General features: G+C 40.7%; 1 protein-coding gene across 1 annotated transcript in view; it reads left to right on the top strand.

Moving 5' to 3' along the window:
* The window catches only part of FREM1 (FRAS1 related extracellular matrix 1), a gene marked incomplete at its 5' end in the record, with an annotated part of 46,197 nt that overhangs the window by 5,128 nt on the left and 17,922 nt on the right, over positions 1 to 23,147 (top strand). Inside the window, 13 exons of the mRNA XM_010296077.1 lie at positions 358 to 451; positions 929 to 1,181; positions 3,039 to 3,236; positions 4,515 to 4,700; positions 5,082 to 5,278; positions 6,085 to 6,313; positions 7,924 to 8,068; positions 11,384 to 11,525; positions 12,878 to 13,073; positions 13,837 to 14,101; positions 18,618 to 19,032; positions 20,338 to 20,539; positions 21,087 to 21,231. Of these exons, the coding sequence (XP_010294379.1) occupies positions 358 to 451; positions 929 to 1,181; positions 3,039 to 3,236; positions 4,515 to 4,700; positions 5,082 to 5,278; positions 6,085 to 6,313; positions 7,924 to 8,068; positions 11,384 to 11,525; positions 12,878 to 13,073; positions 13,837 to 14,101; positions 18,618 to 19,032; positions 20,338 to 20,539; positions 21,087 to 21,231 (2,667 nt within the window). The remainder of the gene's footprint in view (positions 1 to 357; positions 452 to 928; positions 1,182 to 3,038; positions 3,237 to 4,514; positions 4,701 to 5,081; positions 5,279 to 6,084; positions 6,314 to 7,923; positions 8,069 to 11,383; positions 11,526 to 12,877; positions 13,074 to 13,836; positions 14,102 to 18,617; positions 19,033 to 20,337; positions 20,540 to 21,086; positions 21,232 to 23,147) is intronic.

Genomic DNA, 23,147 nt, shown 5'->3' with positions numbered 1-23,147 from the left:
GTTGCTGGCTGAGCCAGAACAAGACTCCACTTTCTGCATGCATGCAGAATTAGAGCTCCCTGACTGTTTCTACCTGTTAGTCAAAGAGGGCACCTACTGCAGTGAGGACATAGATGACAAGGCCTCAGTGAATCTTTTTTTGCAGCTGATGTCTGGTTTATGTTGGCGGTCTTCTTCTTGTAGGAAACCCCACAAGCCCTCGGAAGACATTCTGATCCAGAATCAGCGGTCTTAGATGGACATCCTTGGACAGGGACCAGCTTTTTCTGTTGGGAGGGATCCACATGTCTGGCATGACCAGAAAGCACAGCTTCTTTGTCTGTGTGAAATCTGTGTAGCTCTTTTTTTTTTCCACAGGTATCGGCATGATGGCTCGGAGACTCTCACTGATGATGTCCTCTTTGCAGCCACAGATGGCACCCACTTTGTAGAGTTCATCCTGCAGGTGAAGGTCAGTGTGTTGAGTATTTGTGAGAGCAATTGCCTGTGTAGAAGATTGCAAAACTTGATTTCTGACATTCTTCGCATTCCCTTGGAAATTGGAAGACAATGCGCTTGTTAGGCTTCCATTTCGATCCTAGCTTTCAGGTTTATGTGGCAAATTTGAGAGGACATTTGGCTTGTACCAGCTGAAAGGCATCTGTGCTTGCTCTATCTTCTGTTCTTCTGTCTGGAATTATTCTCTCTGTACTTAAATATGGGGAATGCGTTTTCTTTCTCAAACTATAATTATCTAGTTTGGTTTACTTTTGTCTTTGAATTTTAAGAGTGACCCTAATTCAGCTGATTTCATTTCGTTCATAGAGAGAGCTCAATGTACCCTGACACTGACAGCATACTGCTGGTTTGGGCTGGAAAGCGATGTATTAAAACAACAGATTTCCACTGAAATAAAAAATGAAAGATCTTAAATTATTTTTCTGATTAGGTGTCGCCTGTGAATGATGAGCTACCTGTTATGCGAACAGGCCTTGCTCCTGTGCTCCACTGCCTGGAGGGTGAAGAAGTGGTCCTCTCCTCGGAGTACCTTTATGCCACCGATGCAGACAGTGATGACATGCAACTGGTGTTTATGCTGGCTCGCCAGCCCTACCACGGGGTAGTAAGGAAAGCTGGCATTGCTGTGGATCGTTTCTCCCAAGCTGATGTCATCTCTGGTGTAGTCACATATAAGCACACTAGTAAGTGAGTTAAGGACAGAATTAGACTGGAAGGTTGTCAGAGAGTTTTTGGCAGAAAATCTCAACCTGAATCTGTATAATCTTCGCAGAAACTCAGCGGGAACTGCTGAGAAACCACATGTGTTGCGACTGGGGAAAAAAGTAAGATGGCTTTGAAAGAAAGCTGATGATATACAACTACCAAATATTTTCATGTGTTCTCCAAATCCCTGTTTGAACTGAAAATTATATTAGAACAAGAACATGAAAGCATCATAATCCTGGAGGAACTCTTTCATTGTTGATCATAAAATATCTTGGGCTTTTTTGGCAAAATTACAACTAAATTAGGTAAAATATAGTGTCTCTCTATTTGTTTCATTACATTAAAAAAAACCCTACTTTGATCTTTTTCCATAATCATGCTTAGGTAAAGTAATGTGATGATATAAATGAGCATGCCGAGTTTTGACAGAAAACTACTAACAACCTGAGGTACTTCTTGCTTGTCTCTCCAATCTAGATGGATATCCACTTTCGGACAGTTTATAGGCTTTCTGTACCACAAAATAAATGATGTTCAGATTCTCTTCAAGAGAACCACAGTGCTAAAAGCATGTTGTTTTGTGGTTTCATCTTTAAAATCTAAAAATATTTTTTTTCAATTACTCACAGAAATCAAGGGCCAGTTAACCCCCTTTGCTACTTAATTTCATCCTTTCATTACCATTAAAGGGGTTCTCTTTTCTACATCTCTGATGACAGCTTTAATCTTTTTTTTCCAAAGGCTATCATTTTCTGTGTAATTAGTCTGTAATTTTGTGCTAGCATGGAGAATATATGTGATATTTTCAGGCTTGGCACTGTCTAACATGAACATCTGGTATTTGAGAAGAGAAGGAAGTACTTGATTATGGCCACCCATAGCAAACCTTTCTTCAGCATCCTAAAGATACTGGGAACATTATTTCAATGGCAGTGTTTTGCAAAGGCAATGAAAGGCAGAAGATGACCTTCAAGGGTGCAGTGCCTGTGGTTTTCATTCCCAAATTTCTACATGTTAAATGTGCTGCCAGTAGATATTGCAAGAGAAGGTGGGAGTCACTGCCTTTCCTTTGCAGGAAGATTATTAGTAATGTCTTGCAGCAACGCAAGACACAGGCCGCCAGAAGCGCTGAGAACTAGAGTACACTCAACCCACAGATGTGTCTTTCAAGGGGTGGCAGTTCCCAGTCCTATGCTGTATCAGCCCACATTTTGAACGTGATTACTTGTAGGCATAAATATATAGCATAGCAACAAAGCAGAGCCCTTGTTGTAGTCCATTTTGTGGGGATAAGAGGCATATAGGCATAAATGCATTTCTCAGTGTGCAAAAATGTTTTCTTCTGGAAAAGAATGGAAATTACCATTTGTCATAGAGAGAATATATATAAAAAAGAAAGATATTTTCCTACATTCTTCAAGAAGGAATGCAGAAGAGACCTCTCTTTCTGCTTAAGTGTACATTTTGCACATGCCTTAGAGCAGAAAGAACAGAATCATGAGGACTATTAGCAATTTTATTACAATTACAATATAATTTTATAACATTTTTATAATAATAACAACTATTAGTAATACTGACTTAGTTATATACTTTTCTACACCCTTATATTCTAGAATAGAAGTAAGCTGGTTAAAATTAGTTACAAACAACAAACCAAATCCCTAACCAAACAGCAGCCCCACCAGCCAGAATTAAGAACTCTAGTAATTTTGCTGTTGTTTTCTTTGTCTTCTGAATTTAAATACTGCAGATTGTCATTGCAGGATACAAAACTATTCTTCATGGAGTTTTGGTAAAACATTTCTTCTGAACTGCAACATTTTTTCCAGGTGGGGAGATTGGCCTGACTCCTTCCATTGATATCTTAACCTTCACTGTCTCTGATGGTGAGGCTGGCCTAGATGTGAAAGACTGCTGTTATGATGGACCTCTTCCTCCTCCAGTTCCGCTTCATGATCCATTTCCAGTATATGACCTTAACATCACTGTACTTCCAGTGGACAACCAGCCTCCATCAATTGCAACTGGTGAAAGCTTCCTCTCACTACAGCATTATACTGTGGACTGTGCAGTACTGTAATGGCTAAAGACTCAGGGGGGTTGGTTGGTTGGTTGGTTGGTTGGTTGGTTGGTTGGTTGGTTGGTTGGTTGGTTTTTAGTGTCAGAAAGAGTCAGCTGAGATCAGCATACAAAATTTTTGGATCAGAATTTCCACCAATATTTTTTTTCTTTTGCTAGTGCAGTGCAACCACCAAATTCAGCTGCAGGTGCAAGTATGAGTAACTGCTTGTGGCTCTTCAGCTACTTAAATCATGCGGTTAGAGATGAGAGTGTTCAGATCTGCTCCCCTCCATCTATACATGTCCATTGCTGCATATGTAAGCTATGTCTGGGTAAAAGGGATTGATATATTGTCCCTGAACTGAACTTAGGTCCAGGTAATTGTCAGGTTTATACAATGCAAAAATATAAACACAAATAACTATCTACCTTTGCACGTAAAGTATACAACTGAAATTTGGACTCTGGCCCTTATAATAGGGGAGAGAATCTTTTGTTACTTATAGTTAATTCTGTTAGTGAATAAAGACAAATCTAGGATCTATATGTAATGGATCAAATTAATAGATGTGAACCCCTATTTTCACTAGTACTCTTCAGGATCAAAAATACTCAGTTAAAATGGAAATAGTGTTGGTAATACACATTTAGTCCCACAGCAGCCCATTGTGTGAAATTTCAATTGATTTCCTGGGCTTTGGATGAGGGCTGTAGTATACATGTTAAGGGCATGCTTTCTGTATGCTTGTCCTTTTCAATGTCATTTGTTTGTAAGCATCACATGTATGTTATGTATTTCAGAGAATATTTAAGCATATGTATGAGTAGTTTTGTAATTTGCAGGCTCTCACCCCAGTAATGTTGTGGAAATGAAGCGTTGTCCCAGCAGGGAAATTAAGCAGTGATGCATGAAAAAATTGTTCATTATGAGCAATTCGTAACAGCTCTCATGTAATTAATGCTCTGACAAACAGAGGTAATGACTGATTCTGAGCAGTACATAAGCCATACCTAATAACTGACCAGTAAAACAATTTCACTATCCCGTCCCTCTCTACTTACATGGTGGCAAAAGTAGCGTTGATGGTGTAAGCAGGGGAAAAAACCTAACTAATCCAAAACCCCTCAGTATCTCAGTATTTGCTGTCTTTTCCCTCTTAGTTATTATTTCCGTTCTTGTTAACAAAAACAACAGTAAAATGAGCTAAATAAGCAATAATGCATATCATATTGTTTGTGTGCAGGTGCAAGGTTTGTGGTGGAGGAGGGCTCCTCAGCAGCCCTTACCACCAACCATTTGTTTGCCACTGACCCTGACACCACTGCAGATGACTTAGAGTTTGTCTTGGTTTCTCCTCCCCAGTTTGGTTACATAGAAAATATATTGCCTTCTCCCGGGTTTGAGAAAAGCAACATGGGTATAAGCGCAGGTAAGCCTTAACGTACGTACGACATCCCCATTTTCCTGGCCTATCAGTCAAATAACAACCAATGTAGTTACTTAGACCTCAGATCTCTTCCCGTCTGTTACTTGGGTCTTTTTATTTGGGCTCAGTTCTGCAGACTGAACTGCAAAGGACGAAGTTGCAGAATCCCACAAGAAGCAGAAGGATGCGTTTTTGTTTCAGGGGAAGGGCATGTGTCCTGCGGTAACATGTGCAGTGTAGCTCAGCCAGAAAACGCCTGAGAACTTGTAAAATCCAAGTTATTTGTTCTTTGAAGAAAGACATAGTTTCAGGGGGTTTTATGATGTGTAAGACCAGAAGACAGGAAAAGATTGTGCTAACCCATCTCCTTTTTAAAATCTCTAGCTTCGTTTCAGCTGAAGCACCTGAAAGCCCTGAAGATAAACTATGTACAAGCCAGGCACTTGCGAATGGAGCCAACAGCAGACCACTTTGTACTTTATGTCACTGATGGGCTGCATCGCTCAGCAGAGACTCCATTTTTCGTGCTGATCAACCCAACCAATGATGAAGTCCCAGAATTCATAGCAAGGAATATTACTGTAAGGAAAAAATCAAAATGCCTGCCATAGAACTATTTTATACCAGAAAACACTCTTTAATATAGATAAGAACATTGTTCTGACACCTGTTCCTCTGCATCTTTCCCACTGTGTAGTCAGCCCACTTCAGGAAACAGCCCAGTTCAATCCCATGTAAACCTGTAAAACAGAGCTTCAGTGAGACTGGAGCAGTGCAAAGTCCTATGTGGTAACTTGCAGTTAAGTAAAAAAAAGGCTCAAATCTTTAAACAAATCATCTAAAAAGCATAAGGATCTTTATGCTTCTTCTGGCTTCTCAAGAGCCTTTATAATTTTTTTTGTGGAGTTTTTTTATGTTAGTGGCACAGCCTCTCCCCTTTCTGAAGATTGCTTTTAGTATAATTTATAATTCTGTGACCATCATGCTAGGGCAGTGTAAACTTATCTTACTGTAAAGTAAAAGGTGCACGTATGTGTATAAATTCACATGCATCCATAATTTTGTAGATATATTTGTATTTAAAGGCTTTCTCCTCTGTGCATTCCCTAGCACTTAATATGAAGTTTATTTACTTAACAGCTTTTCTATTAATTGGGGCAGATATGAACTCCTTATCTCACCTTCTTTATTCACTGTAACCATTTATTACTCTACATTTCTTAAACTGGTTGAAATCGATAGCTGGTTCAAAAGCTACTGGGAGCGAGGTGGAGGAAACAAAGAGACACAGTCACACCCAAAGATACACTGCCTAGGAAACCATGTTAAAGTTCTATAATTTCTTTTTTATGTAAGAGAATTGGACATTTTTTTCTTTCATGTTCAGGTTCAAGAGGGGGAGATGAAGGAGCTGGATCTCTCTGTTATCAATGCAGTTGATCTGGATGTGCCTCAAGACCGTTTGGTATTTGGGGTTGTGCAGAGGCCCTGGTACGGGTTCCTTATTAATGGAGTTCATGGCAATGATATTCTACACTATAAACGGTTAATTAACCATGACCACCACAGCCATGGGTTGCTTGTTCATGACTTTTCCATGGAGCTACTGAAGAATGGTAGGTAGAGCATTCTTCTGATATTGGTCTTTCATTCCTTTAATAGGCAAGGTGACACAGTAAGAAATACTTACCATTTATTTATTCACTTGCCTTATGTGTATTTCCAAGACAATGTTTAGGAATAGAAGTTAACCTATTTAATGCTAATGTTGTCTATAGTTTAGGAACTATCAATAACATCACCCTGAGAAGCCTACATATCAGAAAGGGTAGTAATTGACTAGGGAGGCCATCTGCCCTAAAAAAATAAAGGGAATATTGTAACATATCAGTAAACATATTTCAAAATGTTTGACAGCACCTAGAACAGAGAGACTGATTTAAAAGCACATTATCTGATCATAGAGTTAAATATTGCTCTAAATGATCAGAGAATCACAGAACGATAGAATCGTTTGGGTTGGAAGAGACTTGTAAGGATCATTTAGTCCAACCCCTCTGCTGCAGGGAGATCTTTCACTACATCAGGTTGCTCAAAGCCCTGTCCAACCTGACCTTGAACACTTCCAGGAATGGGGCATCCACAACTTCTCTGGGCAGCCTGTTCTGGTGTCTCACCACCCTTATTGTAAAACAGTTTTTCCTTATGTTCTATCTATACCTACCCTCTTCCAGTTTAAAACACTTGCCCCTTGTCCTGTCACTACAGGCATTGGTGAAAAGTTGCTCTCCATCTTTCATATAAGCCTCCTCTATATATTGAAAGGCCACAATATATACCTTCATATACCTAATGATAAATGCATGACCCGGGGCTTTATAGCTTAGCATGATCAGTTAACCTGCTTTGAAGCAGCAAAGCTCTTTCAAGTACATGTAATCAAAAAGTGTATTTAACACTGCGAAGAATATGGTGGATTCTTCCAGACTGTGGCCATTTAGTGAAATATGGGATCTAGCAATACAAAGAGGGACATGAATTCAACTCTGCCACTCGGGTTGCAGTTCAGCCCTCAAAACCTGAGGAAAGATTTTTCTTCTTTCTGCCTGTCTAATCTGAACCTTCAGAAACACCATGTCCCCACACCAAATTCCTCAGCCTTCCCAAGTCCTGCTTTTGACTCTCTTCCAACGGCTTGGCTTTTCTCTTTTCCTGGACACAATGGTGACTGAGCCACCTCCAGCCCAAATCTTCTCATGGTCCATGGTCAGAGCCACAAGGCCAGCTGTCCTCCCCAAGGCTTGTTTAAAGCTCCCTGAAGATTATTTAAGGCACAGAAAAGTGTCTCTTGATAGTCTCACTCTTTCTAACTCCTTGTTAAAATGAAATGGAATGAGGAGAGGAGAAGAAACTTGCCTTTTTCAGACTGACAGAGACTTTTTTGTGAAGGGAGTCACTCCTTACTCAGGTCAGGCTGGTGTTTTTGAGTCAACAGTATGTTGTTTGTTAGATTAATGAACATCAGTGGCTCACCAAGCTTACCATCTGGCAGCTGAAACAAGCTTGCTGTGACCAGGGCGTATGGGGAGGGTAGACAGAAGAAGGGTGATGGAAGCAGAGTGAAATGACATGAGAGATTTTGCAGGAGTCAGATTTATTTGCTCTTTCCATTTCTCTCTCTCTCCCCCCCCCCCCACCTTTTTCTTCCCTCCCCCCCCCTGCCCAGGAATGAAGCTGATGTACATGCATGACAACTCGGAAAACCTCACTGACAGCTTTAAAATCCAGCTATCAGATGGGAAACATAAAGTCCTCAGAACCATTTCAGTAAAGGTCATTCCAGTTAATGATGAGAAACCAGTGCTGAGCAAGTAAGCCACATGTTCCTGTCTCTGACAGAGGGATGAGTTCAGACAAAATGATCCAAAAGTGATCAAAACAGCAAATCGGTGACTGATGGGGAGAGGTTGCCATAACTAGTCACAGGCTAATGTCAATACAGATGTTTCCATGTGTGTCTTTATCAGCCTGTTTAACAAAAGCATTTTTAGTGAAAAAAGGGTTTGCTTTAATGTTGCCCTTTGTCATGCTGCTTTAATATTGAAAGAATGGAGAAAAAAAAGGGGGAACATGCTTGTTCTGTCTTTCATAACTTACTTCAAGATGTTTGCCAGAGCCTTATCTTTGCACACTTCTGCTGGCCGACGGCCACTGGCCACCATGGTACTGACTGCAGTTACTTTGCTTTCCCCTTCTCTGGGGCAACCGCCTGTCTAAAACATCTCTCTGAAAGCAGCTTTGGATTTTGGCATGAGAGAATCAACTCCGTGCCTCACAGGGGAAAGCCTTTCAGATAAATGATTCTCTTCTTTTCCATTATAAAACTCTATTGCTCAGCCACAATTCAACTTCTGAAAAGGCGCATGCTAACTTCCCTTACAGCTCAAAACTAGGAGTCATAAATGAATTAGATGTGGTCAGAAATTGCCTGGCAGACCATTTGCAGATAGGCAGCTGGCTGCGAGACAGCCAAACCTCCTGGACACTTTAACAAGGAGCTCATCCCTTGGGATCCCCATTTTTTAGCTGACAACCTGCTGTGGAGCATCAGGGCCTTGGTCCTCCTGGCTGCTTTCCAGCACCAGGCAGGCAGATGGGGAGCTGGGAGCCCAAAGGCTTTGGGGGTATAGCTCCCAACCTCTAAATTTCGCATTTCGGAAATGACTCGTAGCCTGGTAAGCAGGCTGCCACTAAAGTGGGAATTTCTGATCCCTCAGGATATTTGGCCTACCTTCAGATCAGACTTACATTTCCCATTGCAGAGAATCTGGAACATTTTGTTTACCATGTAGAGCTTCCTGCATTAACAAATGTTAGTTTTATACTTGAAAGATTATCAAGGACCACGTAATGCTAACAAGACAGAAAGTGCATTTCAAGTTAGAATAAAGGGTAGAGTTTATGTATTCATGTCATGTACTGATAATTACTGTTAATTGCCTATTTGATCCTCACATGATAAAGATTGATATGTCATTTTCCACCCCTTCTCTCTGAAGGAAGATGATGAAGTGCAAGAGGTCGAGTGTTTTTAGCTTTGCCCAGCTGGGTCCAGAAACAGTTGCTGCCTTGTCTGTTGATGTTAGATCTCATCATTTGCCATTCCTGTGGTGAACAGTAGCACATAGTGAGCCATCTACTTGCAAAACAGCTATTTCATTACAAGAAGTTACTGCTTCTTGCCTGTTACTCTTCCACTGAGATGCAGTATGTTCCCAGCGGTTAAGCAGTAGCGCGTTGAGGAAATGTGTTCAGTTTGGCATTGAAGTGGTTGAGCTGCCACTGTCGGTCACCACATCTTTGCTGTGGGGCAGGAGCTCCCTTATGCCACTGCAGTGTTTTACAGGTGAACAACTGACAATACCTGTAAGCTTTTTCTGACCTTTTGATCTGGGGACACGTTTCCACGCCAGGGACTTTGGGCTTTCATCTCCATTAGCTATGGCAAACAGACTGAAGAATCTGGGATGGGATGTTTTTGGTTGGCAAACAGTGGCTCTTATTCACAGTGATTGCCAAAAACTCAATCTGTCACCTCTTGGATTGCATCCTGAAGCAAGGGGTGCCCTTGGGGAATGTAAGGCCCTTACACATTCCCCTTGAAATCTTCTCAAGATAAGATGTATGGGTGCTAAGAAGGACTTAACCAACCAACTGCTACGGAGAAAAATGATTTGGGATTACACATCATTCAGGGTGTAGCTAAAGGTGTTTATCTTCACCTATTTTTTGTTTGAATCTTCTCTTCCTGGCTTATACAGATTTTAGGTCAGACACCTGGTCTTTCTGTTTGCATAGCCTCAGCAAGTTTATTGCTGGTATGAGCAAATGATTAAGGTTGCTTGATCTGCCATTAATATGACTTGATATACTCTGTCATATGACTCCATTTGCTTTGCTTCTCATTTTGCCAAACGTGAAATTTCTATGCCTTATATCCAGATCAGTTTGAATATGAAATTTTAGGAAAAAACTCTCCACCCTTTCTGATAAGAGAATAATAAATGTATTTTCCACAATCACTAAATAATTGTGACAACTTCTTCTTTGGAAATCTCAGTTGTCACTCTGCTTTGGAGCAGGCACTTGCAGCTTGGCAAAGCAAAGAGCTGTTATATGAAGAATGTGTCTTTAGCAATTCTTGTAAAAATCTATCTGTATTTGGCCTTTGAAAAAGCATGGCTTGCACATGCTCAATTGCATCCAGTCAGATCTTAGCTGCCCAAATTCCTAAGGAGTCTGTTCTTATCCAACCTGCTCCATGGCCCCTGGGCAGATTAGCTTGAGTAGGTCGCATAACCCTGACTGAATACGCTGAATCACCTCCAACTTCCTTGAAACTTTTGTATAGTCAGGTAATACTGTTTGGGTGCTACATTGTGAAAATGTAAGACAGCTAACAGCAAAATGATAACGCAGGGTGTGCAGAGGCAAACTGGTGGATGGTTACTAGCTGAGAATGGAAACAGGAGACACAATCTGAGAATCATCCTGGAGCAAGACTCTGCATGAATTTCAAGCTACGTGGGACTTTTTTCCCCAGAGCTGCCTCAAATTTTAATTGTTTCTAGTGATGGCCACATTTGCCAAGGAACAGGTGGCTTTAACCTACTTTTCTGAATCAAGAACCCAGGAAAATTCTGCAATGGGGAGCATAGGGAAGAAGCCAGCTAGGTCTTTGTAGTGTCTCTTAAAGTTTAAGGCGAGCAGTGACAGACAAGTCATTTGAAAGACAGTCCTTTCTCTAATGAACTATTAGTTCATTAGAGCCAGTATTGCTATGGTCTATAGTAGCAGTAATATATAATACAGCCTATTTGCTTACATTGTCCTCTTTTTATAAATTGCATAAAGGTAGGTGGAATAGGGCTCAGGGGAAGAAGACAGACATGGTAAATCCCAGGTTATTGTAGGTATCTGCTTTGTTCTTTTTCACCATTGTAAGGAGAAGCTGATCTACCCTGTTTGCTTTTTTTCTGTTTTGAACCAAAATAGGCACCCTCCTTTTATTCTTTCTGCAGTTGTCATTTCTGTCAGCATCTGGGTAATCCACATTCCTGGCAGAGAAATTACATGTTGGAAAGGTTACTTTTATTGCATCAATACATGACTTTTAATTTTTGCAGGAAGGATGATATAGAAGTGAACATGGGTGAAACTCGAGTAATTTCTAGTGCTGTTCTGTCAGCGGAAGATAAAGATACCCCCAGGGAGAGAATTTACTACTTATTTGAAAGACTTCCAGAAAATGGTCAGCTTCAGCTCAAGGTTAGTCTTTGTACTTCAACAAAAAGCAGGCATGCAAAGAGCTTTCTCATTTTAGGGTAGAATGAAGTTCATCTTCCTTTTCTCCCAAATGTATGTCATGGTTTGAAGTAGACAGCTGTGGCCAGTTTGATTGTTAAAGAGTGTTTGAACCAAACAACAATGTTGTCCCAGAGGCTTTGACACTAAAGGCCAGATCCTCAAGAGGAGGAGAGGGAGGGTGAAAGGCATGGCAGATCATCTGAGGCGACAATGGAGAGAGATGCTGTAAGAATCAGCCCATGGAGGAGGAAAATCAAATGTCAAAGCTGGGAGGGGCAGGGGGAAAATTTCTTGATCAAAAAAAAGTGGCAAGTAAACCATTATTTCAGTTACTTCAGGGTTCAGAAAGAATGGAGGGAGATGTGTGTGAGAGAGTGGGCAATAGATCATGAGTTAGGAGAAAAGTATGGGGGGAAGGAGAGAAAAAAGGAAGAAGATGGAAAGGGTATATCAAGCAGAAATGCAGAAAATAAGACTAGAAATGGAAGGAGACATGACCATCTATTGACTAAAGATAAGCCACAGGAACAAAGATAGAAAAAAATGCCTCTTTTTAATAGAAAACAATTCATTTATAAGACCTGTAAGCCTGGAAAATATTTTGATTCTGGACCCTTGCAAGAATCTGTGGGTCATGTGGGACTTGTGAATGAAAGGGGTTTACACACTGGGGTGAGAGAGGCTGGAGTCTGACGTTTCAACACATAGGGTATCCATGTGTATTTGAGCTCTCTATCTTCGATAACCTTTCCTCCAAAGCTAGTGACACTGTTCATGCAGGCTAAATGTCAAATACACAGATCATTCCAATATATCTATGCTATCTTCATAAAAATAGAAAATTTTATTGGGCAATTCACATTTTTCCATCAGAGGATCTCCAGGGCTCTAAACTGCTGTGCTTCTCTGAAGTTCCTCATAGGTTCATTTCTGATATCCCTTTAGGTACGGTTTCAGACAGAATCAAGAGCAGCTCTGTGAAAGTAAGAGATAGAAAACATAAGCTGGGTCAGGAACCATTTTGGTCTCTCATTGAGAAGTGTGCAGAAATGTATTTCCTGGAGTAAAAGTGGCTAAACTCCATTTACTCTATTTTATTCATTATCACTGTATTTTCTCCAGCCTATAGCTGCTTGGGAGCAACTCCAGATATTTACTGCCCTTCAAAACATACTATGAAGAAAGAGTCTAAAGCTCAGAAGGGAAGCCAGACAGCTGCCACTAACAGTATGCATAAGTGCAAAGAAACACAATTAGCTGGGGAGGATGCATGGGAGACTATCTGTTCACTGAAGGATATTTATTCTTTCTAGGTAGGCCAAGGCTGGATGACTCTCCAGACTGGAATGAAGTGCACTCAGGAAGAACTGGATATGAATCTAGTGAGATATGTCCATACAGGAGCTATAGGGTCCAAGAACCAAGACAGCTTCACATTTTTTCTGTGGGATGGGTACAATAGATCCCCAGCTGTGGACTTCTACATAAATATCAAGGACATGGAAAAGGGTAAAGATCTGCCAGACCTGATGTTTTACAGTGCCTGTTTCTGAAAAAAAGATGGTCTCAGTAAATGCCCTGATCCCTCTTGGAGCACTATCTACGCCCTTGGCAAGCCTCCCTGCAGATCCCAAAAGTCTGTCTGCTTGGATTTCACGGCTGGCCAGAGCCCTGATGTTCCTGCTGGTGAAGACGTGGTCCTGGGATTTGAAAAGGCTCTGCCTAAGGCAACGTGTTGCACCTTGCCTCCCAGGACTCCCAGCTACTTTTCAAATAGAGTTGAAAAAATCCGTCTGAAAGTAGCTTTATGTCTGGGTAAATCAAAGCACAGAAAAATGGCAAGAATGTAATAAGGCAGGCAAAACGCTGTTCAAGAACAGCTCTGTCTCCCAGTTTTATGCCCTAGTCTTACGGTCTCTCTTCCTATATTACCTCCCTATGAGAAACCTAAATTGGACCAAGTTCACCTGACACTGCTAAGATTGCCACGAGGGTTCAGAGAGGTTGTGCTGTCTCCATCCTTGGCAGTTTTCAAGCCCTGATGGGATAAAGCCCTGAGCAACCTGGTTATGGCTGATCTCATGGCTGATCCTGCTTTGAGAAGAATGTTGGACTACAGACATCCTCAAGTCCCTTCCAGCCTGAATTTCCCTATAATCTTATAGTCCTATGATTTTTCTACTAGTGATGACTTGCCTGTGGCTAAATAATGCATAAGAGATCAATTTACAATTCAATATGACTATTTAGTGTTGTTTTGTTTATCCTGCAGGAGACATTGCTGTCTTCATAAAACCTCTTAGAGTGACAAAAGGGGATAGGGGCTACATTACAACTGATGTCCTCCTTGCACAGGATGGTACTGACAAGCCAGAGGAGCTCCTCTATGTGATAACCTCCCCACCCCAGTACGGACAAATAGAGTATGTCAGCTACCCTGGCATCCCCATTACGAGCTTCAGTCAAATGGATGTAGCAAGACAGATAGTCTGCTATATTCACAACACAAAGACAGTGGTTCCTGAAGATACGTTCAGGTAAGGCATAACACCCCAACCCCCAAACTTCTTCCCTTGGATTTTTGGGGTATTTAAAAAAACCCCAAAGCACACAACACAAACAAAACAAATCATGAAAAAGAGCTGGAAGCTCTGTGGGAATTCTCAATATTTATACAGGAAAGATATTTCTACTATAATACACATAGTTGTGGCTGCTTTGGTAATAAATGCATTTTCTAATGGATACCAACTATAGCCAGAGCCACATTCACTCAATGCTACTAGCTTCATTATTATTATAGCCCCAAAATTTTCCTTTGGTTTCTTGCTATAGCTGGGTGTGGTATAACTGGTTAAAATCCAGACATTAAATAACTTCTTTCTTGTCTATTCTTATTTATTATTGCAGGCTTTTTGACTCCATAAGCAGTTCTTGAACATATTCAACACCAGTCCACTTACCTATTCTGACACCACAATAGCTCAGAAATTTGTGTAGACAATTGGGGTTTTGAGGTAAACCTGGTTACTTTTAAGCCCAGTTCAGCAGACTAGTGATATTTATTTCCTTCTTTTGTTCTTAAATGAACCTCCCTTGGTTATAGAGCGGAATGATGTAGTGAGTTATCATCAGGTGAAGACAGAGTAGATATATTGTTACTCAAAGTCTCAGGTACAGTTTTGTAAAAGAGAGCAAATTCAGGAACACAAGCTCAGAAATAAGGAAAAGGTTTCTAAAAGAAGAACACTAACATTTTGCTAACATTGACAATTTCCTCTGAAAATAGCTTTTGAGAGAAAATGTACTTTATGTAAAATTCAAATTTGCCGCACAAAAATAAAAGCTTATTGTTTTTTCATTTGTGACTAAGAAAAATGAAGGATTTAGCTCCTAAGAGTTGCAGTTGAGAAAAGACCCCTTTTTACACTGTCTTATGAATAGATTCCTGATCTGAATGTCATTTTCCGTGATGTGTGGTGAAGATTCAAGGACATGTTGTGTCATCCAGTTTGCCATGTTTTTTGCAGGGAAGTCAAGCAAGTGGGTCATGAAGATAGGAAATAAACCTCCCTATGACACCAGGGCAGCTTAGGTGACATTATCTAGAATTAATCCAAAAGTAACTTTGGGGCTTTTGTCACATGAAACATTTCAAACTATACCTTCCACTAAATTAAATGTGGTGGAAACTCTAGTCAGGAGATTTGTCTGGTCGACTTGTAGTCATAAGAGAAAAAGTGAACAAATATTATCTGTCTTTATGTTTCTTGATTGTGAAACACTATGACCAAAACCAAAATTAGCTCAGGCAAGTAAGGTTGCAGTCATGCCAATTGTAGTCTGGGCAGTGTAGGAGTGGCTTGCATCAGTATGACTTCTATACCCCACTACTGAAAGCAGACCAAGCAATTCTAGGGAAACTGCGCATGCGGATAAACCCAATGTCTTCTGTTTCAGACAATGGCTAAGAACCAATCTAGAAAGTCAGCCTTATATAAGTAGGGTTATGATGTTTTAATAAATATTGTTATTCAATAGCTATTTTAATAAAAATAATTGATGTTCCTCAATGTTATAATTTGGAAAATAATTAGGTTTTGTGTAGACATGTAAATATTGTGGCAGAATATTATTATTATTTAAACAAAGAATGGTTACATTAATTATATGAGTAATTAGCAGGGGAGGGATTAACCGATCAGATTTTTACTTTTCACTGAAGTACTTCCTTCAGACATAAATTTGCCTGTATTGTTTGGTGCTGCTAGCCTGGAAGAAAGATTTGGCAGTGCTTGTTTGGACAGATGACTTCAAGTGATTAGCAACCTGACATCAGATGCTGGCAGCAGGATACTAAAAGAACATGCTAATGTCCTCCATTTTGACATGCTGGCTTGATTTTGTAATGAGCTGGCACTATTTATGATTCCATTTTTATCTTTAAATGCCATGACAGATGGTAGGTCCTCCAGCCAACTCTGTTGCCATCAAACTGCAGAAGGCATGAAATGTTGGTAATGGTGAAATCAAACCATGCAACATGTCCTCCTAACTGTGCGTGAGAGTTGTCCCCTAAATTTTATCAGAGTGAGGAGAATATTGGCTGTTCTCCATTCCCAAGGAAAAGATGAAGCAGCCATAAACCAGAAATAAAAAAACAAAATCTCCCAAAGTGCAGAAAAAAGGACGTCTTGAACACAGGCAGCTTCATCACCTGTGAAATCAAGTAGCATACAACATTAGCATTGTAAATTTCAGTCTGATGTATATAAACAGGTTTGCTCCTATCTGATATTCTGTAGAAGACTGGATGAATATTCAGTTTCATGAACTGAATTATCTAAGTCTTTCACTTAAATATTGTTTGAGATGTCATGCAAATGATTTCACAGTCCTCAAAAGAACCAGAGGAAACTCACTTCCACTGCAATCTTCCAGACCTTCATAGAGATGGTTAAGGTCTTGACTGAACATATTTTACCTTTTTTTTTCCTTAGCATAGTATTTATCATAATTATTCTAGTCCTGCATTTGATTTCATCTAGATTACTAATAGCACAACCCTTTTGCCATTGGCACAATAGCATTAGGTCAGTGCAGACAGATGTCTCCAGGTTCCCAGCTGGGAATACCATCCTCAGTAAACATATTTCTAACTGCTATGCAGTCCCTGGTCTGTCTATGCTCATTCCCATCTGTTTCATGGCGTACTGCCAGCTTACAAGTTGATCAACCCCTAATCATCCAGCACTGGTGAAGGCGGTGAGGAGTTTTAGATGGACAGCCTGTGTGACACAGTAAGCTACTCCACGACCTACTGAAGGTCACTTACATTCAAGGCACGCAGCGATGGGCCAGGTTCTGACCCTGTAATTATTTAAATGCTTCTTTGAGGTCTGCAGTCAAGAGAGCAAGACGAGGCAGATGATAATCCAAATGTCAACCAGTCCCCATTTCACTTACGTATGATAGAAGCATGCTAGGTGGAAAGCAGCCAGGTAGGCTGGCCCTGTCTGACACAACCACCTCATGACACCGTACAAGATCGACTGTGTAAGTGTAACTGTATGTGCATTCAAAGCGCTGGGCATTGGAAGGTGGGAGAAAAAGGAAGGTCAGCGAATGTGAACAGTCTGTCACAAGCAAATTTCTTTACAAAGCAGACTCTGTTCTGGCTCTTGCAGAACAAACCTGGGTGAAAACAACTGTCCGAGATGCGTTTGCATGTACTATGCAGCATAACCACAGAAACTTCTGTAGAAAGAAAGGTAGCTCCTACCTACTATATGATGATGGGACACAAAGGATCATGAGACATTTTTAAAGCAATTTTTAGTTTCATATACTCTCAAAATTTTTTGGTACAGGCATGACAATGTACAATGTAACTGCTTTCAGAAAAAAATACTTAAGTAATAATCTTGACAATGAAAGCTAGGATGAATTTTGAAGGCTAAAAGACTGGGTTTCTCTTTATTTTTATCCACAACTAAATTTGATAATAAATTTCTGCAGACCATGCTGTCACTTGTATGGCAAAAGCCCATATCCAGCTGGTAGGCTTCCAACAGATTTTCTCTCCAGCCTTGGGCACCTCTATCTTTCTCTTGTTTAGGAAAGGAAAATAACTCTAGAGCATAATCAAATCTTCAGTATATCTAAATATCTATATGTTACTGCTTGAGAGAGAATTATAAGAAACTATGCTGCTATTAATAGAAATAAATAGGAATAAGAACTTAGATCTGACCCTTTGATAAATCCATGCTTATGGACATCTACATTCTTAAAATTACCCAAGCAACTTCTATAGTTCTGCCCAGTATCTCCCACAGAATCTTAGTATTTCAGTGAAACCTTACTGGAGTTTTGTCCAGAAACATAAACCGGCTCCTCTGAATATATAGAAATTTACAGATACAGTTAGTGCCTAAACAAACCTGAAAAGTGAAATGAGGATGGATCTTTTTCCAGCTTGCCTTTTTAGACAGTTTCGGGGCAATTGGGTACAAAAGGCTAGTAACAGTTAACAGAAAAAAAATATTGTCTAGGCAGACCATGCACTTTAGAGACCGCTTCCTGTAAGTTGTAGACAGAGCCAGCACTTTCACTGGCAGTTGCCACTGCCAGGTAACCAAGTTAAGATATACTTACGGATGTGTAGAAATGTGTTTGTATGCCAGAGGGTGCAATAAACCCTCCAGCCAGCCCACCATTTTAGATCTGCTCCATCTGTATCTGAGCTAGAAAATGAGATCAGCTCTGTTATGACTGCTGAGACTGATGGGTACATCCTCAAAGCCATTCCTCTGGCATCTTACTCAGATTCCTGCAGATGCATTGCAACTCTTGCCACTTACCTGGCCATCTGCTTTCATGTTTTTAAGTTATACATCCACACCACTCAGTCTGGGTTTGAGCTCAAACCAGCTCCGCTACTTTGGCAGTATCAACACAGGCAAGTCCTGTAGTAAAGGTGTGTATTATTTCATTTCAGTACATGGGCAATCAAGAACACATGCTGAAGACTACCTTGCCTCTCTTTGCCAGATTCATCATCAGCAATGGACTGAGGACTAAGCACGGGACATTCATGATCTCCTTGGAGGCAGTCGACCAAGCTTTTCCCACACTATCTAGGAACACAGGGTTAAGATTAGTGGAAGGTGCTATGGCACTCCTTTCTCCTGATGTCCTGCAGCTTTCAGACCCAGACACGGCCAAAGAAAACCTTACTTTCCTCTTGGCTCAGCTCCCCCAGTATGGTCATCTCTATTATCGTGGGGCTGTGCTACTGCAGTACAATTTCACCCAGCAAGATGTGGACAACAGGGATGTTGGATACAAGCACCGAGGTGGGGATTCCCAGATTGACAGATTTACATTTGTTGCAACAGATAGGACAAATCAAGGCTTCATCGTGAATGGGAGGGTGCAGAGCGAGCCAGTGGCATTCACCATTCAGGCAAGTGTGACCACAGGCCTACTTAAAAGAGATATATAACATGATAAGGTGGAAAATGTAGTAATTTTAATGATAATTGGTACTTGCTGCAGTCTATGATTTAACTGAGGTATTTATCAGCTAAGATGTTTGCTTTCTGTGTTCTGTGAATAACTAACCTGGAAAATTAACTACTAGCCACTATGCATTACTCAGGCAAAGAGTTTTGTAGGGTGCAAAGAGAGATACTGTATTTAAAAGAAGAAAGATATCCTGCTTATATAAATATAAGCAAGTATACACTTACATACTTATACTTGCTAAAATATTTTACATAGAAATCTCAACCCTAAAGTTGAGCCCAGCTATGGGGAGGAATGAACTTTCTCCTGCTCTGCTTTTCCACTTGGTATATGACCCACTGATTTGCATGTGAGGGATACTAGGACATCTGTTGATCTTCATGTCACAGGAAACTTGAATTACAGCCACTTCTCTCCCACAACTGGACAGCCTGACTTCCTTCTGGGAGTCTTTGTAAGATGCCTGCTCTGATTCTTCCTTCCTTTACTAGGCTCTTTCTGTTCACTGCCCGTTTCCCTCATTTTCAAGTTCCTCCCACTGTGTCATAGCATCAGATTCCTTTGTTATGATTTCTTGTATGTATCTGGCGCGTTTCAGTATGAAAAGGAGGCCTGGTTGCATTGTATGTCAAAATCCTGTATGTTTCAAAACACTGAAAAAATGAAGAGGCTTCTAACTTTTCCTGATGACAAAGTTTGAAGTTATATGATGAGCAAGGAGTGCCATTTCAGCAGAAGATGAAATATGGAAACAGCAACAACTGTTGCGGAGTGTTAGAAGACTCATCAGAAGTTGTGAGAGGTGGCACAGATTCAAGGAGACACATTGGCCAGGTCTATGACTGTGGTTATCATAATCCTTAGGCTTCCATGCTTGTTATTGTAAAACAGAGGTCAGAAACCTTTCCTGGAGCTTTCATTTGCTATGAAGAAAATTACATCAAATGGGAGAAGGACTATGGGGAGTCCTTCAGGGACATCAGGGGAGAGGTACACAGAATTTGTGGTGCCCTCCCCAGTGTGTGCTGTACCCCACTGCATGCAGCAAGTGACTGGGCGGTCTGGGCCTGGAAACCTCTCATGGGAAGTAGTATTTAACTGGAGATCAGACTTCTTCTGGAGCAGACTGTGAGTCAAAGTGGCTATTGCCACTCTGAGCAGGCCACTGTGCTTTTAGCAAAAGTAGGACAGAGAATATCCTGATGCTGTAAAATGAATATATTTTTGTCTAACTTTGATTTAGGTGGATCATTTGGACAAAATGGCACCAAAAATTGTTCATCTCCATTGCTCTTCTGATGTGGAACTGCTGAAGAATGGCAATTATGGGATCTATATTACTGCCAGGTCCCTGAAGGCATCTGACCCCAATACAGAAGATGACAAAATAATTTTTAAGATTTTACGAGGTCCTTATTATGGCTACCTGGAAAATGTAACAACAGGTGCTGTCTTCTATAATCTCTGTATTTTGGGACATACCAAACCAGATTCCAAAACATACCCCATCAATGTTTACTTGATAGAGAAAATAAAAATTTCTTAGCAAACTTTGAGCAAGGTTTGAATGTAGTAAGAAAGCTCTTACACTAAAATCTGAGTCTCATGTTCATCATGAATCCTCAAGGAGTTTGAGATGATTGTTAATAGCTGCTGTTGAGAAACTATTTTTTGTTTGTGTCAAGAAAAAAAAGATTAATATTGAACTTGGTCAGCTGATAAATGTGTCACATGGGAAGAAATTGGCTGGGGCTTATAACAAGGTTATAACAAGCTGGAATATTGCTTTTTTATTTAGCTATAAAAACTTGATATTTAGGAAAAAAAAAAACCCAGCAACAAAAATTGCTGTTTAGCTATAAAACTAGGTGTCTGTAAGTTCAAATTTTCTAAGTGTTCCACAAAAAGAAAAGTAGAAAACAAGTCTATATGAGCTACGTGGTTCTTACTGACAGGCTTTTGATTCCTATGGATGTTTCTCTTCTTTCCCAGGTGGATTCATTCAGGAAGGGTTTAGCCAAAAGGATTTAAACAGCAAAATCATACTTTATGTCATCAATCCATCGCGGGAAGTGAATTCGGACAACTTGGAGTTTCAAGTCACAGATGCCCGTGGAAACTCTGCGGTGCCCCAAAGGTAGCCTGTGGCTCGGTGGTGTGTGCTGTGGTGCCGGGGTGAATGAACCCGTGCTGGGCATGAAGCCATGCAGGCGTGAACATAGCTATGACTTAAACTGCCATTTCTTTCGTTGAAGAGTAAAGAAGGTTTCTTTCCCGCAGGGAAGCGAAATACAAAGGGCTAGCTCCAGGTTAGACTTGGGGCACAGTTCTCAAGGGCCTTCAGGGCCTCACAAAAAAACATAATGGAGTTTACGTGGCAGTTGGGCATTTGAGATCTGAGATATTGGGTGCTGAGGGATGGGACTGTTGTTTCATGTACGTGATCCTGCAGCTGGAGGTCACTCTTGCCCTGAGTTGGCAACGCTTTTTTCACAAGCTTGGGATCACGATGGAGGGGATGCTCTCAAGCAGTAAAAGCTATGAGAGCCGCACTTCTGCGGAAGAGCACTGAAAAAAGGTGGAGGGCACACAGCACCTTCTTTGTCATCCACTGACAAAATTTCTACTAGGCGTATTATAAAAATTTCCTTGTGACATATGATAAGCCTAATGTACAAAAATTAGAGACTAGGGTATCATCTGAACTGCTTTGATGATAATGGCCAAACATGGGAGCACCTCTACAGCAGGGGCAATTTTTCTCTTTATTTCTGAAAATAGGGCTGAATGTTCAACCAATTTATTTAATCAGAAGTAACTGTGAGAAATAACTAACGCTATTTTCCTGGGCTAAACTGGGTACTTGCAAACCAGGACTCAATGGTGAGGGAAAAGAAGCAGCAAGCTGGCTCCAAGGGCCGGGCGCCTCTGATCACTTCCCTGCACGCTGGGGAGGGGACGGGGACTGAGCAGAGCCGGCCACAGCGTTTCGGCATTTACGCACTGTGCCAAAAGATGTCCCCATGTACAAACACATCTGAACACAGCCAGCCTGAGCACTTCCCAGCTGCACTGTGCTCTCTCACTGATGCACTGATCTTAAAAACACCGTTAAAACGCTGCTGGTCCTCGTTGGGAAAGTGCGGCTTCTTGTACATAAATAGCGATGCGTAACATAGATTTACGAAGACAGCAAAAGAGAAAGCACTTTTTGTATGGAAAACAGGAGTTTCAGAGAAGTAGAATTTTTCTGTTAGCTGCACTGGAGCTCACAACGAAGAGGTATTTGGCTTTAAGGAAAAAAATAGTATTTTTAATATTGGATTTAAAAGCCTGAGATTTTTTTTTTTTTTTTAGTTTATCACCTAACGGTCACTAGTTCAAAATACAAGCTTGATTTACATATTGATGTTATTAAAATTGAAGCCCAGCTTTTATCTGAATGCTGCTGGACTACATCTGGCACATGCATTCTCTTTAGCAAAAAGAAAGCAAATCAGCTTCTAAATGGGTTGCCCACACCATGAGTATCAAAGGATAAAGGAGGACAGGAGGAAATTTCCACTGGTGTTAGAGCTAGTCAACCTTGAAAGGTCTAGAAGTTTGTTTTAGAAAAGTTTAAATTGTTTTGTAAATAAGTAGCACAGCTCATTTTCCTTCTTTTTGCTCTCTTTCATTCCTCTCTGACTCTCACTAATTTTTATCACAGTTTTAAAAAAGGTGAGATCTTTATTTGCTACCCTGTCCAGCATGCGATCCTCCAAGGTTCAGTCACATCCCCTATTAAACTATTCTAAAATTCAGTATATGAGACGCCTGGACTCAGCCACTTCAATGGTTGAAGAAGGAAATACACAGAGTATTAGAGTACGGGGAGTGGGGAGAGCACTTCCACAGAGGCGGTGAAGTCCTGGAGCATTCCCTATACTCTAGAGGAGGAGAGTTAGAGGATAAGTGAGGGACGGCAGGAAGAAAGGAGGACATTGCAGAGAAAATACCTGGGAGTGAGAGTAAAATAAAACTACAGGGATGAAAGGAACCGGGAAGAAACAG

Source organism: Phaethon lepturus, unplaced genomic scaffold, assembly GCF_000687285.1.
Source record: "Phaethon lepturus isolate BGI_N335 unplaced genomic scaffold, ASM68728v1 scaffold44781, whole genome shotgun sequence".
NCBI classification, from domain to species: Eukaryota; Metazoa; Chordata; class Aves; order Phaethontiformes; family Phaethontidae; genus Phaethon; species Phaethon lepturus.
The sequence above is the reverse complement of the archived record's forward strand: the minus strand, read 5'-3'. Positions and strand labels throughout refer to the sequence as shown.